The following is a 14,276-nucleotide window of genomic DNA, read 5'->3' as shown; positions in this document are numbered from 1 at the left end:
AGTTTCTTAGAACAAGCAAGTAGGATTATCCCTTACATTCTATTTCACTTCACTAAGCAAGAAATTGTGACATAGAATAATCTGCATAAGAACAAATATATTAAACACTCCTGATTTTCTAGTGATGAACAGCTCCACATAGCAATCAACACCCATATTTTTCTGCAGATTTTTTATCCTATAGGGTTTTGTAGATCGAACGATACATATACGTTCATGCTATACGAAATATAAGGTGATCTAATTTATGCCTCTCGACACTATCAGATAACAGCATCTCTACCAAGATAACTTGAAAAATGAAGGAGTATCTTGTGGTGAAGGACAGAGCAAGAGTCTGAGATCCGTTTCCACTTCTGCCTCATGTGACCTTGACTCAAATGCCATCCAGCTTCAGGCTTCCTTAATTTCTCTGTGGTAGTAGGAAGTTAATATTTGTAAGGAGAGGCCAATTCTGAAAAAATATGCTAATGTGCTAATTTAATTCTATAGGTCTAGTTGATTTTTTGTTTTTACTCATAACTACCTGCAGGTGGGCAATCAAGTTTCAAAGAAGGACATAGAAAAATACTGAGAAGAAAGGCAGAGTTAAGACTGTGCAGCAATTATAACAAGCAAAAGGGTCCTACTATACATTTATCCTAAATGTTTGGTCTTCAAATACAAGCGGTACAAAGCATTCATTCTTTTAGCCTGTTTAAAATTCTTTTGTTGGCAGAACACAATCTTCAATTCACAAGACACTCATCTGTGGATAAACTAGGTTACATCCTGTTTGAATGAACACCATTTGGCTGCAGTTAAATATTTCCTCTTGCTCATACAATGCCAATCACCTATGGTAAATCAAAATTGAAAGTAAAACAGGCTTTAAGCCCTAGAAAAACTATATGATGATGGCTTTGCCACAGTAAGTATTTATATTCGGCATTAAATATATAGAACGAATGTATTTTCAATGAAAAGACATCTCCGGACAGCTCTGTCCTATATGCCACATACATATACACATTTACATATAACTATACACACAGGGTACGATTATACACATATGCATGCACTGCAGAAGTTAACAGAAGTCACAGGCTACACTAGTGTAAAATATAAAGTTACCAGTAATTTTCATACCAGAGACAACACATGTATAACATAAGAATAAACACAGTAACCACTGTGAAAGTAAAATTAAGCTGCATGAATATAATGTCTTGGCTGATTATTGCAGTTTATAATTCCTGCAGTACAGCAAGTTATTTGGTTGTTAGTCAAATATATTTATTTCTTTTTTTTCCCTTAAATAAAAAAGGCGATCAGTGTTTTATTTACAAATTAAAGCAAGCTACGAATGGAAGAATGACCATGTTTGTGGCAGTGACTATCACAGTCAGACCATGAGTAGCCCTTGTATTCAAGTTAACAGACTGGGAACTATTAAACAAACGAATTCTTCTCTGTGCAGAGTCTCACATCACTCCTAATTATCCAGGATGCAGTGACAGGAGAACTCACAGAGGCAATTCTGGCTACAAATTGCGCTCAAGCTACGATCACCTCTTAAAGCCATGAATGTTGTTAAATATTATTGAGTAATACCAAGTAAGCAGGTTTCTGTAAAGCTGGCATGAGCCATAGCTCACAAGCTCAGACACACCGAAGCTGACTGCATGCAGCCAGGCAGATGCACTGTACCTCCCTCCGTGCCCCACAGAGCTCCCTCACATCCCACATCAGATATCCTGCATGTTCACTCTCCCAGCAAGTAGGGGGTTAGGCCTACTCACACCACCTCATGCATCTCTATTCCTTTACTTTCATTCCATTTTTCTGTTTCCTTTTCTCTGCTATTTTTTCTTATCATTTTTCCCCAATATATTTTTCCCATAATACTAATGCATAAGCAATACACAGTCATCACTGTTAAATACAGAGATAAATGCAGAAAATGCTTGAGAGATTTGGTATCCCTCCATCATTTCTGCACTAGCTCAGAGCCTTGGAAGTAACACTACCAATCTTGTCAACAGGTCGGCACATCTAACTGCCCCTTATCTCATACTTTTAAAACTTATCAGTTATTAATGTTGAACTTACTGAGGTTTCCTACCAATAAAAAACACACCACCACCCCCTGGTCAGAGTTTATATTAGCAATTTTTTTATTCACTATTTCAAAATCTTGAAGAATACCCAAATATGTTAGTGTTTGATTTAAATGGAATCAAGAAACAACTGAACTATAGTGCAAACATTAACTACAGTAACATTCTTGCATAATACTGTTAATTGAGTTACTTTAATAATTTCAAAGCCCAGTCTCTCCAGGGTTTTGCCTAATGGGCATTTATGGGCAAATTTCCTCCATCTGTTCTTCCACTGCAATACTTTCTCTTTTCTTCACCCTCAATATGAAATTTCACTTCCATGCCTTCCCCTCTATCTCTTTAATCCTTGTTCTGGGTCTTCCTCTCAATGTAAAATCATCTCTTGCCAGGGCAGGGTCCATCTATGTTATGAATTTCCTGCTACTTCAGCCTAGATCCTATCACACTATGCATCCTCTCCATTTTCTAATGAAGGTGATTTCACTTACCTTTTAATATGGAATGTACAATCTTTTGTCCCTCCTCCACTGTAAACATGTTAAAAGGTTTTTCACTTTAAGTGGTGCAATGTGATAAAAATTCTCTTATCTCTTTCGAGAAAATTATGGAAGAGGCATATGTATATCTTCCACAAAGATTTCACAAGTATTTACTTTTACTTATATTCACCTTACACATAAACATAGTAAAACAAGGTGACATAGCCATTAAAGTGAAACTAAGAATATGTCTTTCCATGATGAAAGGACCCTTTAAAGAGTTTAGAATTATGTTGGGCTTCTGCTGTTTTCAGTGCAAATAATTCTTCCTTAAAAAAAATCTTTGGAAAGTATTCTCTACTCCTTTTCCTTGACATGTGCATATATACAAGCATAGTCAGCAACACCAAGAAAGTCCACTTTTTTGCTTCCAAATTTATGATACACAAATATGTGTACAGATTAACAACTTTTTTTGATCAACAGATCAACAACATGCATTGCCATGCTGAAAAGTATAAAAAAATTCAAAATTGGAAATAGAAGGCTTCCTAGGAATAATTCAACCTAGCTCCTCTCAGGATCCAAAACATAATTATCAAAGCGGATCCTGGTGGATGTTTAAGTTAATGTGAATACAGTTATTGACTATGTTTCAGAAAGTTCCTTTAATAAATAAATACAACAGTCCTTCCCAGCTCTAGAACAGTCTTGAGAAGAGAGTCAAGAAAAGAAGTTGTAGGATTCTTCTCATATGTTACACAATTTTGAGTAATTTTTAGATTTATTTTCAAGTAAAAGGATACTACGACACTGTAAGCCCACCTAAGAAACCAGTGCTAGCTCACATTTTCTAGGTTTCCAAGATAATAGAATATTTCTCCTTCATTCTCCTTATTAAAAGCAATAGCACGTACCCAAGTTTCTTCCTTGCTACAAAGCATGGGATCTGTGGAATGAGTTGACTGAACAGAGCAGTCCGACATCCAGTGCTACTTACCATGTCTCAAGAAAGCTTCCTAGTGCAACTCCCAGTCCTGTCAGGAAAGGGACTTTTATTAGCAGCTCTGTTGAAGTCAACAAGTTTTCCTCTTTGGGAAGCTGTAAGAATATCAGCTGGCAAACTGCCCTTTCCCTCCAAAATGCTAGGGAAATTCAGATCATACGATTGGATGGGATCAACTGCAATAGCAAGCAGCTAGTTCAGGAAGAACACAGAACATCATTTTCCCCACACAATTGCCCTTCTAAACATTGAGGAATACCGTATCAAGGTAAAGGCCTGTAGTACAGGATGAAAAACAATCAGACGAAATCAAGCACTACCCATTGCCCATCTCCTTACATGGAAAATTGTTAAATAAAAACTTTAAAGGACAATAATCAGTGGGCCATACCCCACATTACAGAAAAAGGGCTAAAAAAATCAGACCCAGCAGTTCTTTCCAATTTTTTGTTCTCTATGTCAACTCCCTCACATGCTTCCCATACTGGCAGCATGATGTCCATTCAGCTGAGCAATGCATGATTCCAGCATTTCCCAATTTTGGCAAGGTGATTGCTCTGCACAAATACAGACATGGCCTCCACATCTCACAGCTTCTCTGCCACACTTGGTAACATGAAAAAACTGCCCAATTTTAGAAAGATCACAAGGGTGTGGAGTTTCTCAGCTTACATGGAATCTTCTTGAAAAGCCAAGCAAACAGAAGGTTTTCCTGTAAGCAACTCAAGCAACATCCTAGTCACAACATTTTTCCTATAGCAGAATTCTGCCTCCTCTATGAAGGAACTGAATTCCCTCCTGGCACTAAAACATGTTCAGTCTTTCAATAAAGAGATGGACTTCCCCTCTTTCCCTGGAAATCTGGCAGCTGTAGCAGCAGATTGACCTAAGAAATGGGGAAGACAGAAAATTTCAAACCTACGTTATAGTCTTTCCTCCTTCACAAGGCACCACTGCCCTCTAGATAGTATTTAACTGGACTTTGTTTTGTTTAAAGAAAGTCTGAAAGAGAACGATAAGAAGCATACTGCTTGACCCTAAGGCTCTGTCACATTTTAAAGGAAAGCGGAGAGAGGTAGGAGCTTTGCTCCCTTGTTTAAGCCAAGTAAGGCAAAGCCAGTGGAGATAACAGAAATAACAATAGTAGATGTCATACTGTGGATTGAGTTGTAATTTTGGCATTTGCCAATCAAGCTCAGGCTGCCTATTGGGAAAGGTGAGATGCATCTTGTAAAACCTTTCACTTGAAGGTCACTAAAAAGATGCAATCGATTACAAAAGGAATGATGCAGTTTTGCTGCAGCAGGTGATTTAGCTCTTCAACAGCACCTGTGCCACATTAATTGAAGGCTCTTGTTGAGGGTATTATCCAGATTCAAGCACAGTGGACAGAGAGAATTAGCTATGCCCTGGGATCAGACACTTTTCCAAAACTGGGGCAGAGATACTTGACCTAGAACCTAGAAAACCAGCAGATTTACTACAAGCTGGAGCAGCTCCTCTTGATTTCTAAGATCTATGTAAATCAGAAAAGTTATAGTGTAGTCCTATAGTCTGTTGTTGTAATTACAAAGCTAATCAAGGGCTTTGAAGTTAACAATAGCATTAGGGAACACAATCAAATAGCAAAATGGAATGAAAGATCGAAAATACAGATTAATAGAAAACTAACAACAATTGCCAAACTTCAGAATACAAAAGGCATAGTAAGGAGTTAGGAAAATTGCAACAGAAACCTTGGTGAGAAGTTTTAGAGTTAAAAGCATTTAGTTTTGCACTTAGTGTGCCAGCATCCACTGCTTGCCATAGCATACATACTTTTGGTTTTAACATTACAGAATGAAAGATGGTTGGAAATTTCAGACCACTTTCTGAATATTTCTGGTAGAACTCACAAACACATTTGTATTTAAGGTTTAGACCCTACTGAAGCGTGATAGTTTCTTACATTGTACTCACTTTGTTATGAGTCTGTGCAACTGAAAGAAATAACAGGTCAAGTAAAATATGCAATAATACTTAAAACAGATGTTGATATAAATTCCAGTGGAAAGAAAATATTTGTTTCAATGTATGTGCTTTGTTAGAGCTTATTCTTCTTATATTGTGCAATACTGTATTTAAAAGCAGACACTATTAAGAATGAATGTGTTTAAGAAAACAATAAGTAGTTCTGTGAAAGCCTGTCAAAGAACTGAATGTCCTGACTTTTAAAAATTTGTGCTCCTTCATAGGATACAAAAAATAACCAACTATATGGAGGAAAGAAGGGGAGACTATCCGACCTTTTATCTCAGTGTAAAGTTCACTGTATTCATGCAGTCCAAATTATATAAACTGTTGAGCCAAATTTGTACAATTTCAACAGGAAAAGAACACTCTTCAATCTTTGAAATATTACATATCAAAACATTAATTGGGTTTGGTACTTCAAAACCAAAGTCAGAGGGTTGAGAAAAATTGATAGGTGCTTCTAAAGCTTTTAATTTCAGCTCTTATATTTATTTTCCTACTCATACAATGTGATCAAGAAACTGTTGTGCCCAGGAGAAACCCATCCCAAGTCATAGGGCTGAAACAAACTGCTGTTTTATAAGGTTAGTGATCAGGAGGATGATTTCTATTCCAGGTTAACAAACTTACATGATTTTCTGTTGGAAATTTTCAGTGGCTGAATCTGCACTTCTGGTCTTCGTAGTGCAAATCTCCTATAAAATGGGAGGTGGTAGGGTAAAGACACAAACTCTTCAGTTTTCACTGTAAGTTTGGGATTAATAAACACTTAACAACAGGAGACTATTGCTAAATATCCAGAAGATTTTATAAGAAATGAACTTAAAACAATGCAATCTATTTACAATCTAAAAAACTAAATCCTCGGCCTCAAATTTTTGTACACTCTGCAAAACCTGCTGCAGTTTATTCCTGCAGAGTACATCAGTGTCAATACAGATACTGATGTGCTATTTTCCATATGTTTTTTCTTTCAATCTGGATCAGTATTATCCTATCAGTTTTTGTCATTACTAATTCTGGCCAGACAAATAAGGAAATCCAAAGTATTTCAGCAACAGTTTTCCAAGTTCAGTTGTGTTGCTGCAAATGCAGGTTTATCATAATCATGTAATTTAAGAGCATTACATATAACAACCATACTAAATTAACAACTCTGCAAATAAGTGTCTTCTCTTACTACAAAAAACAATGAAACTATGCTCACCTCTCCTGGAAATGCTTTGAAGGGATCAAGCCTGCTCTGGGATTGGCATCACCTTCGTGTTTGGCCTGCCACCAGGTTGCATCATCCTGGCTCATGATCTGAAGGATATCTCCTCTTCTGAAAGCAAGTCCAGCTTCTTTACAAGGAATTGCTTTATCCTCATTAGGGTCATAGTCAAACAGGGCTCTGATAAACATCTGAAAGAAACCATGTTTTATCTTTGAATCAAAATATTGAACCTAATCCAAATACATCTCTCTTTTTTGCCTTTACTGTTCAAAACCATGGAACTAGATATTGTAAAGCAATAAACATTGACAACTGTAAAACATCCTTAAGGACATCTAACATTAGAATTTCACATGGGAATGTTAAATACATTGCTTCTGAAACCACAATCCCAATGTAGTAAAGGTTCTGTGATCCAAGGTAAAAAGGACTTTACAAGTAAAGAGTGTGCCCATATGGGGAACAGAATAGAAGACACTTTTGAACCAAGGTACTATCAAGTGTCTTCTACCAGTGTACGATGGAAGAAAATGAGTCCTTGGAAGCACGCCAAGTCCTCGCAGACAACTGAAGATTACGAAGTCAACTTCACAGCTGCAGAGTTAGAGCTTAAGAACATGTTACAATCACTTGTAAATCCAGCATGTCAGTATTTTAGTGTACAGTACATCACACATTGTCACATTAGAAAAACTGAGTCCAGAGGCATAAATCACCTTCTTGCTTCTGCAATCCAAGCAAACAATATATAACCTCAGCATAACAGTTAGGGCAACAGCTTCTGAAATAGTCTTGCCTACCTTGCCTTCCTTCACTGGCACTTCTTCCTTCACACTAGGTATAATTTTAAATGTAATTGCTCCTTGAGACTGGGCCTGGTGAACATTTGAAAAAAATAAAAAAGGGAATAAGAATTAAGTTGTATATTTCAAAGAAATCTTAGAGGGAAAAGAAATCAAAATTAAAAAATACTCAAACATGATGAATCTATCTTCTCCCAGGCATGATCCATGGAGTTTGACAGCTTTACTATCAAACTTTGCATTGCAAAGATTACAATACCCACTTAAAACACTCAGTTTTATTTGCTTCACCGGTAGGCAGATGGACTGTTAAAAACTGAGACCTGCATGTTTCAGGGGTCCCACTTCAGCACTGAAAGCAGGAACAAATGCTACAGCTAAAATGTATGCATATTAGAAGCAACTGCTGGACTTCTGGCATGGTTTGGACATCCCTGGAAAAATCCAATATTTCATTTTTAAAGAAAAAATGATAGAAAAATTCAAACAGGTTTGTGCCATATTTATCATATAAAACTATCAGGGGGATTTATTCTTTTGGCAACTTTAAGAAACTAGGAAAGAAAAACATTTTTTAATAGACTACGTGTACTAAATGGAAAAAAAGCCCTCCACAATAAATCTTAAAACAAGTTAGCCATCATCAACCACCTCATCTGTTCATCTTTCCCTGTTTCCCACTTAAAGTGTGTCTGGCTGTGTTTTACTTATTAACCACAATATATTCCCACTGCCTCAGTGACATTTTGGTATTGAAGGAAGTGCTAATCAGCTGGAGCCTCTGCTACTATTGCATGCAGCTGACAAGTTTCATATAACTAGCAGAGAGCAACAGACAGCCAACGACTTAAGCAAAATGGAAACAGGCCTGTCCACTACCAAGAGAGACATAGTTCTGCTGGCATGTCTGCGATCCAAGAGCTCACTGTTTGACAAGCAGCAGCCAAGTTCTTATTTCACCAGCCGTAGGACTGGAATCAATAATTCTGTTACTTTTGAAACAAGCTTTAACTAGCTTTTGATGTTTATATTATACCTTGAGGAGGTAAATGGGGAAGTTGTTCACACTTCTCCTATTGCTATTGTGTTTCTAGAGATTTTAAAATATTAATTTCTGCAGGAAAATAAGTTTCTGTAGGGAACACAAAACCATAAAGCAAGTATAAATATCAGCAGGCTATACATTTGAAATTAAGCAATCACCTCTGTTATTGAACCAAAACTGTGAGACAGACACTCAGCAGGACAGCAAGGTATTTATGTACATAAAAATGGCTATACCATGAACATAAAGACTTGTTGTGACCCTCACTGGTTTCTTTGCTTTAAAAATATTAAATATTTCTGAAAACATCTAAATTACTTTATTTGCAATAGTGTTCCATAAGTGAGTAATGAAGCTAGCTTTAGAGATTGTGTAGTTTAGAGGACTGCAAACATAAGCATATATATGGCTATATAGTGAAAATCAATATTAAATATAATGTTAATATACCGGTTAGTTTAGCCTATCAAGTACATGTATTATGAATACACATGGAGTTAACACATTAGTAATTAATAAGTTTAAAATAGTTTGAATTCAACAGATCATTGCATGCCTTAAAAACTGTAGATTATACATTGAGGTCTGCAACATTCTGCAACACATTTATAGCCATGTTACCGTCATTAACAAGTAATCCATAATTGCATATATATGTAATGCATGGAAAATCATTAAGAGAAGGGAAATAGAGGTTTGTAAATAATGGCACTGGAAGAAAAAGCATTATTGTAGAATTTTTTTTCCTAAGAAATACACCAGAAATCCTAAGTCTACATTTTCTTGATCCCCCAAATTAATTTTAAAATGTTGAGTGTTTACCAAAATCTGTATTACTTCTTCAGGTTTTTTACCATCTACAGGAATCCCATTGACTTCCCTCAGTTCATCACCAACATGAATAAGACCTACGAAAGGCAAAGAGGAGCTGTTAAATGGTAGGTGTATATTAAACAAAAAATGCCATTAACATTCAGCTTTTTTCTCTCCTTTGTTCATCCACTTTAAGCTCCAACTTAAAAGCAGGAAAATATGGTGAACAGAAAAACAGCTACTGTTCTCACAGATAAAATTGAGATGGTTGGTTTACTCACCTCTTTTCCTTCCTCCCTCCTGAAAATTAGTACCATTTCTCTATGACTTTTCCAGACTTTTATACAGATGTTTGAAAAATGTCTGTGCCAATTCTTTTTCTACTCCTACTGTTTTCTTATTGCTACACAGCTGCAAGCACTGCAAAGATCACTTAGGCTCTGAGTGCTAATTTGTGACACAAATGCTTCCTAATTTAACAATATATATCTAGATTTACTCCATTACCCCATCTAAGTGTGAAACACAGATGTCCTTGATTCTCTTCAATGAAAAGAGGCCCTTTAGAGTATAACTCAGGACCTCTTGCTTGAGCTCTTTCACACTTTGAGCATCCCAAACTAAACAATGGCAATAAAGGATATGCTGGTATTTTAAGAATTACCAACTGAAACTCCAAATGGACATACCAACATGTAAAATAATGCAGCCATTTTGAGTCATTCCATTAGCAGGTTGTAATATTGGCATATCTTATCATTTCTAGATGAATGTCTTCAACTGGAAGCAAGCCATGATATATCTCAATCTCCCCCGTATCTGCTAACTCAAAGAAACCTGGTTACAAGTAAATTGGAAAGCTGTTCAAACACCAAATACTTTTGTTTGTGACAGTGACATAGTTCAGGTGTACAAAATGCTCCCATTTTATCTCATCTGTTTTCCCAGTTCTGAAACTTGAATGGCAGGCAGAAAACAGCAACACCTTACCACTTCTGTCTGCGGCTCCTCCACGCATTATCCTGGCCACCACAATTGCACCGGTATGTTCATCCCTTTTAATAGTAGCTCCCTTTGGAGGAAAAAAAAAAAAAAAGTTATTTGGTTAATCTTACCATCTTACCATAATTTTAATTCATGACACTAGAAAGAAGGCTTACTGCTAAAAGTTGACATCATGTCAATGAGTGAATAAGCCAGAAATGATCCTTGTTCACGTAAAGAATATATAAAATATGTTGCTTTATTACCATCCTAATAAAGTGACTACTTTTCCATTCAGAACTGACATGCAGTTTTGACCAATGAAATAAGAAGTTTACTTTTCAAACTGTTAACTCTAGCATACCTTATTTAAGTCTGCTGCTAAAATTGTACTAAACTGTTACTAAGAATTGATAAGTTGTTTTCCTGCATTAAAACAGGCCACGTTACATACTGTGGGTACAAAAATTTTATCCGTGTTCGTAATAGTTGCACTTGACACTCAGAACTGTCTGGGCACACACTTATGTGATTATCACTACCAATCATAGTCTTGCTTTACAATGTTACCAATAAATAAACACCAATTTGAGACATGCCCCTGCACATCAGAGCTCACCTGGTATACGCAAGGGACAGAAATGCAGAGGAAGGGAACATTTCCTGAGTTAGTCATGACTGTTTTCATACATTACACAAACACAGCAGTGAGACATTTAGGTAATATGACATCATGGAGTTAAAGTTCCAGTGAACAGTTGTCTACATGAGAAAAATGCATTTGTAACCAGAACTGCAAGGGTGCGCTGAAAAGAGGCTTAAGGTGATGGGGAAGCAGCAGGCAGGAGGAGTGACTGGTAAGAAGGGAAGGGCAGCAGAGCACCAAGATGCTGCCTAAGCTGCACTGCTCACCTTTACAGACAGATGGGAAGGAGCGAGGCAGGGAGAAATGCTGGCCCTGCTCTGGAAGGCAGAATCCACACAATAGCAAGGATGATTTTAGCTAGGTAAGTTGTACTGTATAATCACCTCTCAAAAAGGTCATTTGATCCACTGTTTTAAAAATAACACAGAAAACTACCTCCTGGCCAACAGCTTTGTATCTGCATATGATTACTTTGCCGTGCCAATGTAATTAGTTACCTGCATTAGCTCTAACTCTGTTAATCAATAGAGATGATTAGGACTCTGGCAGGCAAGTAAGTTTTCTGAAAATCTCTGTATTTTGGATTGGAGAATGTACAGTACTGTAACTCTGAGCATAAGACAGTGGTTAAGATTTCTTTCCATCAGAGAAGTGGTATGCTTGAAGCAAGGTGCAGAAGTACTTAATAGAATTTCTTGAATAATGAAATTGTCTTTACAGCTAGCTTTCTATATTTGTTTAGATTAAATGTGAACATCATGTTTATCACTACTTCAATGTTTCATGGATGTGAAGCTGAAATATGTGCAAGTAAATAACGCAGGTGACATTTTACTACAGTTAATGATGTTACCGACTGTAAATAAACTTGTTTCCCTTTCCCTCTGCCTCTAAGATGGAAATACAGCACAAGGCAAAAATAGGAGATTAATTTATATTTTAGTATATGCAAGCTGCATTTATTGCAGATAAAGAAAAGAATAAAAAGAATAAAAGAATTACCACACAATAGTCTCTTTGGCTGAAACTTTTACAGTAGACAGCACTCCACAAGAAAATGTGCTGTGTTTGTGCATTTTATTTTACATCTTAAATTTATTAGTATGACATTCTATCCATAAGCAAAGTAATTCTGCAGTTTACCAGACTTATTCTTACGTGTTGTAATTAGATCAGGACACATTTGTTTATATTACGGTTTCAAATGTGTCTGAGAGTTTCAAAAAGATAAAGATTTAGCTGCAGCTAATTTCACTTTCAAAAGTCATGATTAGACTTCTGTGCAAAAAGAATTTTATACCATTAAGAATATTAAATACATCATTGCTCTCTCCAGCCTATATCTCCATATTAAGTTCTGATCTGGTAATCACAAGGTGAAGTTTATTATTAATACCTTGAAAGTTACAAAGTACAAAAGTACAAAGTACAACGACTGTTTCTAACAGATATCTTCAGAAGAAAAAGGAAGCATCAGAATGCTAAATCCAAACATAAATACATGATATTTCCAGTGTATTGCCCACATAAAACAGAGGCTCTCCTAATTAATCAAGGAAAAAGCCTTGAATGGAAAAGGCTTTGCTTTTACCTAGAAGTCAACACTATTAATTGCCACTGAACGCAAAAGGCAAGAAATGACTGACAGCCTTTCACTGCAATCCCCTGCTACCCCAGGGTCTAATGCTCATATCTGAAAATGGGTATTTCTCTTTGCCTTGTTTTCAGACAGATCCTAGGAAAAACCTGGATGCAATCAAAAGCCACAGTATTGACCCAGTTGGCCTCTGGAAGTAATGATAAGGCTCTTGCTCAAGTGGAACGGTCACTTCATGCTTATGTGATTATCACTACCAATGTGCTGGCACAAAATTAATTCCTAATGCCGATATCAAAGATGTTCCCGAAAAGATAAGAGGTAATATGGAATTACATGGAATTATCATCAGAAATATCAAATTTACAGGGAAATTATTTGACCCAGGTTAGCTCACTGTCAGTAACTCCTTTATGGCAAACTCAAAATGATTGGGCAGACCCATGAAAAGCATTATTTGAGTTTATGTGGTGTTGCTGTATCTATAATGCACAAAGAAAAAAAATGGGTTCCTTAAATTCCCCTTCCCCATTTAGAATACTTAAAAAGAAATCAAATACAAGTGAATTTCTTTTGGAAAACCCGAAGAGTTGATTTTCCAAAAAAGCAGCTTCTCTTGTACTGCTTCCAGCCCTGCTTAAACTATGAGGTATATATAATCTGGCAAGGATTTCTCCTTATGAGATGTTCAGCTCCAGTACTTTCAGTTACATGTGCAGCGCAGCTCCTCATTTAGAGCTTTAAAAATGGAAGAAGGTTAGACTGGACCTTGAGAGCTGGAAAATATTTTCGGTGTTGCTAGCCAAAAGTGTAAGTTACCCTAAATGAGACATATACAGATGTAACAGCACAGCTCAGTTTAAAATACTTTTAAAGGGAAAAATAAGGAGTTTGGGAGCCATATGGTGATCAGACTGAGAAAATGTGTAAAGGTATACTACGCAAAAGCACTAAAAATAATACAAGCTCCTTCAGCAAGGGTCCTTCACTGTTTTTTTGGGTTACATTTTGGGGTTTTTTTTTTCATTTTTAATGTAGTAACACTGATTGGTGAGCATCATTTGGGGTTTTATCTGCTGGTTCCAGAATACAAACAGTATAAGTCTTTATTTTAAAAGAGAGAAAGACAGACTAGCCTGTAAAGTAAATTACTAATAAGAGAGTTTGAAATATCAGTAATATTTTTGCATACCTTTCTGTAAAACAAAAGTACATGCAGATGTTGAATGTAAATATGTACTTAAATAAGTCCTATTTTAATTCATTCTCTATTGAAAATGCAAATAAAATATCAGTTACCTACCTTATACTGAAGAGTTATTTAAAAGTCGATGTCCATTTACATGTAGACTATGCACACTAAAGCTGACCCTACACCCAAATTAATCCCACCTCTAAAATAGTTCGGTTCATTTGATAGTAAGAACCAGGCTATGGGAATTCAGAGTGAGGCAAGGAAGAGCTGTAGAATCTGCATCAGCAGAACATGTAAACGACTCTTAAATCACTGCAATTCACTTCACCCAAGTTTAGCTATGCAAATCAGGTATCTAGTTCAGGCTAGGTGTCTGG

The 14,276-nt window shown here is 36.4% G+C and overlaps 1 protein-coding gene across 3 annotated transcripts in view; it reads right to left on the bottom strand.

Annotated features, from left to right (window-relative positions):
- MPP7 (MAGUK p55 scaffold protein 7) overlaps nt 1-14,276 on the bottom strand; it is a 152,767-nt gene that overhangs the window by 27,056 nt on the left and 111,435 nt on the right. For all 3 annotated transcript variants that reach the window (XM_069859439.1, XM_069859438.1, XM_069859440.1), the window contains 5 exons: nt 10,468-10,549; nt 9,487-9,572; nt 7,617-7,691; nt 6,808-7,004; nt 6,231-6,295 (listed from right to left, as the gene is read on the bottom strand). In XM_069859439.1, coding sequence (XP_069715540.1) covers nt 6,231-6,295; nt 6,808-7,004; nt 7,617-7,691; nt 9,487-9,572; nt 10,468-10,549 — 505 coding nt within the window. The remainder of the gene's footprint in view (nt 1-6,230; nt 6,296-6,807; nt 7,005-7,616; nt 7,692-9,486; nt 9,573-10,467; nt 10,550-14,276) is intronic.

The sequence above is a fragment of the Phaenicophaeus curvirostris genome, chromosome 6, assembly GCF_032191515.1.
Source record: "Phaenicophaeus curvirostris isolate KB17595 chromosome 6, BPBGC_Pcur_1.0, whole genome shotgun sequence".
In the NCBI taxonomy this organism is placed as follows: domain Eukaryota; kingdom Metazoa; phylum Chordata; class Aves; order Cuculiformes; family Cuculidae; genus Phaenicophaeus; species Phaenicophaeus curvirostris.
Note: the sequence above shows the minus strand (reverse complement) of the source record. Positions and strands in the feature narration are given on the sequence as shown.